Here is a 764-nt window from a genome sequence, read left to right on the forward strand (position 1 = left end):
TCATCCAATACTGAGTCTGAGTCATCCACTGCTGAGTCTGTATTATCCAATACTGACTCTGTATTATCCAATACTGAGTCTGAATCATCCAATACTGAATATGAATCATCCTCTGTGTTTGTATCAGGTCCTGTGGAACATGTCCAGTTGCTGGCTCCATTTGTGGCCATCAAGAACAAGGAAGTAAACCTAACAGCAGTGGTCTGGCCCAKCCACTCCAGGACCCTCACCTACTTCTGGTGGCTGGGGAACAGCACTGAGGTAAACTAGACTTAAAACACTTGGTGTACAGGGAAGAGGGCCTATAACCTGAGCCCTGTGGGACTCCAGTGTTGTGTATAGTATTCAGTATATGTGGGGTACCAACTATACAAATTTAGTAGAGGTAAACTGACACTATTCAAAAGGGGTCTTGCCCTATAATACCATATAGTGTACATGTACTGGTGGCTGGTGTCACTGTAACTAAATCAGAGGAGAGGCTTATTGTCATGGCTGGAACGGAATCAGTGGAACAGCATCGAACACATCAAAGACATGGGTTCTATTCCAGTTCCATTCCACTTACTATGAGCTGTCCTACCTTCAGTAGCCTCCACTGATGTACATATGGGTTATACATGATGTCTATGGTTTTACATACATTGACCTCTTCTATTATTGAAGATGACAGTGATAGAGGCGGAGCAGTCTCTGATTTTGTATTTTGTTCAAACATCTTATTAGTTTGTCATGAGTTATGACCTTAGCTGCATTGGTTCTAG

At 42.7% G+C, this 764-nt stretch overlaps 2 protein-coding genes across 2 annotated transcripts in view; both read left to right on the top strand.

Moving 5' to 3' along the window:
* LOC139022646 (VPS10 domain-containing receptor SorCS1-like) overlaps nt 1–764 on the top strand; it is a 498,675-nt gene that overhangs the window by 232,769 nt on the left and 265,142 nt on the right. The gene's annotated exons all lie outside the window — the stretch shown is intronic.
* The window catches only part of LOC111975065 (VPS10 domain-containing receptor SorCS3-like), a 48,013-nt gene that overhangs the window by 24,034 nt on the left and 23,215 nt on the right, over nt 1–764 (top strand). The window contains exon 11 of the mRNA XM_070446124.1: nt 128–261. Coding sequence (XP_070302225.1) covers nt 128–261 — 134 coding nt within the window. The remainder of the gene's footprint in view (nt 1–127; nt 262–764) is intronic.

This window comes from Salvelinus sp. IW2-2015, linkage group LG1 (genome assembly GCF_002910315.2).
Source record: "Salvelinus sp. IW2-2015 linkage group LG1, ASM291031v2, whole genome shotgun sequence".
NCBI lineage: Eukaryota > Metazoa > Chordata > Actinopteri > Salmoniformes > Salmonidae > Salvelinus > Salvelinus sp. IW2-2015.